Source organism: Penaeus vannamei, chromosome 17 (assembly GCF_042767895.1).
Source record: "Penaeus vannamei isolate JL-2024 chromosome 17, ASM4276789v1, whole genome shotgun sequence".
Lineage (NCBI taxonomy): Eukaryota > Metazoa > Arthropoda > Malacostraca > Decapoda > Penaeidae > Penaeus > Penaeus vannamei.
The window spans coordinates 31,261,037-31,263,536 of record NC_091565.1 but is presented as its reverse complement, the minus strand read 5'-3'; the positions used below and the strand labels follow the sequence as shown (position 1 = coordinate 31,263,536).

The following is a 2,500-nucleotide window of genomic DNA, read 5'->3' as shown; positions in this document are numbered from 1 at the left end:
CCTCTTCTGCTTCTTCTTTCTCCTCCTCCTCCTCTTCTGTTTCCTCTTCCTCGTTCTCCTCCTTCTCCTCCTTCTCCTTCTCCTGCTCCACCGCCTCCGCTTCTTCTTCCTCATTCTGCTTTTGCTGCTCCTCCTCCTCTTTCTCCTCCTCCTCCACCTCCTCCACTGCTTCTTCTTCCTCATTCTGCTACTCCTCCTTCTTCTTCTTCTACTTCTTCTTCGTCTCCTTCTGCTTCTTCTTCTTCTTCTTCTTCTTCTTCTTCTTCTTCTTCTTCTTCTTCTTCTTCTTCTTCTTCTCCTCCTCCTACTCCTCCTCCTCCTCCTCCTCCTCCTCCTCCTCCTCCTCCTCCTCCTCCTCCTCCTCTTCTTCCTCCTCCTCCTCCTCCTCCTCCTCCTCCTCCTCCTCCTCCTCCTCCTCTTCTTCCTCTTCCTCCTCCTCCTCCTCCTCCTCCTCCTCCTCCTCCTCCTCCTCCTTTCATTATTGATTGTCTTCCTTTTAATGATGATGCTGTGAATGATGATCATGATCATTTCATCATTTTCATTATTATTGTTATTTCATTTTTTGTTCAGAAATAAGGATGATTTTTTCTTCCTTTTCTTTCTTGTTTTTACAAGTAATTGAAAAATGAAACATGAGGGTTTATGGTCTTGTTATTAATAGAGATGTATTTTTTATTATTTGTTTAGACCTGAAAAGAAAAAAAGAAGAAAGGGAAATGGCATTTGATTTTTCTGAAAGTCTTTATACATGTCTTAGGGGTAAATTTTAGGTAGGATTGTTAGTAATATGAAACTTGTATTTCCCAAATAGAAGATGTGCGTAATCACAAGAGGTCCGTGCCGTCTTGTGGAAGAAGATTGGCCCCCTTATTTAAGGTGCAAGGAAGATTTCCCGCATAAGTGTAAGGTATGTACATGTCCCTAGCCTATATATTTATGATTTGCAGGATAAGTCTTAATGTTTGTTTAGCTGTGTCTGTGTATTGAGAAGGCCTGGAGGATGGGGGATGAAAGAATGACAAGAGAGAACTTGGATACAAGAAAGGAGAAGGGGGAATTGACCAAGATTCTTGTTTACTTTTTATTTTCTTAAGAATTATCAGACTTGTAGATAAAAAGAATATATTACTTTTAGTTATCCATTCAGTAGTTTCTTGTTGTTTGTCACTGAACACACTCCAAACCTCTCACAGAACAGCGCAAGGGAACTCAAGTTCAATACGACTGGCCAGTGTGTTCCACCACTCGTTGCTACAGAAGAGGAATCTTCTTGGTATGAGGGAGTTAAAGGATGTGGCATACAGTGTGCGAATCCAATCTTCACTTCACAGGAGCATGAGGATCTGCACCAGTTTGTTGCCACAATTGGTGGGATATGTCTTGCCTGTGCTGCTCTGACAGTGGTACGTTGGTGGTAGTGGTGGTGGTGTTTCTTGGTGTAGGAAAATTATGTAGTTTGTTGGATGATGAAAATAAGTGGAATGGAACTTGCATTTGGAAGGGATGAAGTGTAGGTTGTATGCATATGAAAATGATGGAAAAGTTAATATCTTTTCAAGCTCATTTTCCCTTGTCATATAAACTTCATGATTACTTACACATTCTTATTGCTCCTCAGCTCACATATTTGATAGACTGGCGTGCAGCAAACAAATATCCTGTGCTAATTATCTTCTACATCAATGGGTGCTTCTTGATAGCCAGCATAGGCTTCATGGTCCAGTTCCACCCTGGGGTACGTCAGGACCTGACTTGCCGTTCAGATGGCACTCTTCGACAAGCTGAGCCCAGGTAGTGTAGTGGTAATGTTTTGGTAGTGTTACTGTGTTTAATTAAGAACCATTTTGTTTGTTAAGAAGAATATGAGTAATTGCTTTGCAAATACAGTGCTGTTCTCAAAGTTGGTTTTTTCAGCTACAAATGTGAATATATATTTGAGAGGATTTAGATTAAATATCTAAGGGTTTCTGTTGGACTTGTATTACATTAGTATATGATTTAGTTTTTATCAAATAATTATACTAATAAATCTGTACGGTTGTGTCAGAAGAGAATATCTTCTTCTTTTGTTGGTCAAGGATGGCACAACAAAAGAGTATATAATATTTGTTGAAAATAGAAATTAGGGTATATTATGCATTTTCTCCCAACAGTTCGGGTGGAAACCTGTCATGTGTGGTTGTGTTTGTCTGCATTTACTACTTCATGGTAGCAGGGGGAATGTGGCTGATTATCTTGGCATATTCTTTGCACACTAGCTTTAAGTCTTATGGTAAGAATGTGTTTCATTTTGCATGTCATTTTTATGGTAGAATGTCCTCTGTTGAGAACTGAAACACTTACATATTACACTGCAAGTTATTTTCTGATCATGGATGATGCAAGATTGAAGTAGCCATATTTAATAGGCATCAGTCATCCATACTAAAACTTATTGAATATAATATGAAGTAAGAAAAAAGAGCAAATAAATATCAATTTCTGTACTCCAGTTGCC

General features: G+C 39.2%; 1 protein-coding gene across 2 annotated transcripts in view; it reads left to right on the top strand.

The window, feature by feature from the left end:
* The window catches only part of LOC113810016 (protein smoothened), a 20,211-nt gene that overhangs the window by 6,975 nt on the left and 10,736 nt on the right, over positions 1 to 2,500 (top strand). For both annotated transcript variants that reach the window (XM_027361701.2, XM_027361702.2), the window contains exons 5-8: positions 815 to 910; positions 1,197 to 1,406; positions 1,622 to 1,794; positions 2,157 to 2,275. In XM_027361701.2, coding sequence (XP_027217502.2) covers positions 815 to 910; positions 1,197 to 1,406; positions 1,622 to 1,794; positions 2,157 to 2,275 — 598 coding nt within the window. The remainder of the gene's footprint in view (positions 1 to 814; positions 911 to 1,196; positions 1,407 to 1,621; positions 1,795 to 2,156; positions 2,276 to 2,500) is intronic.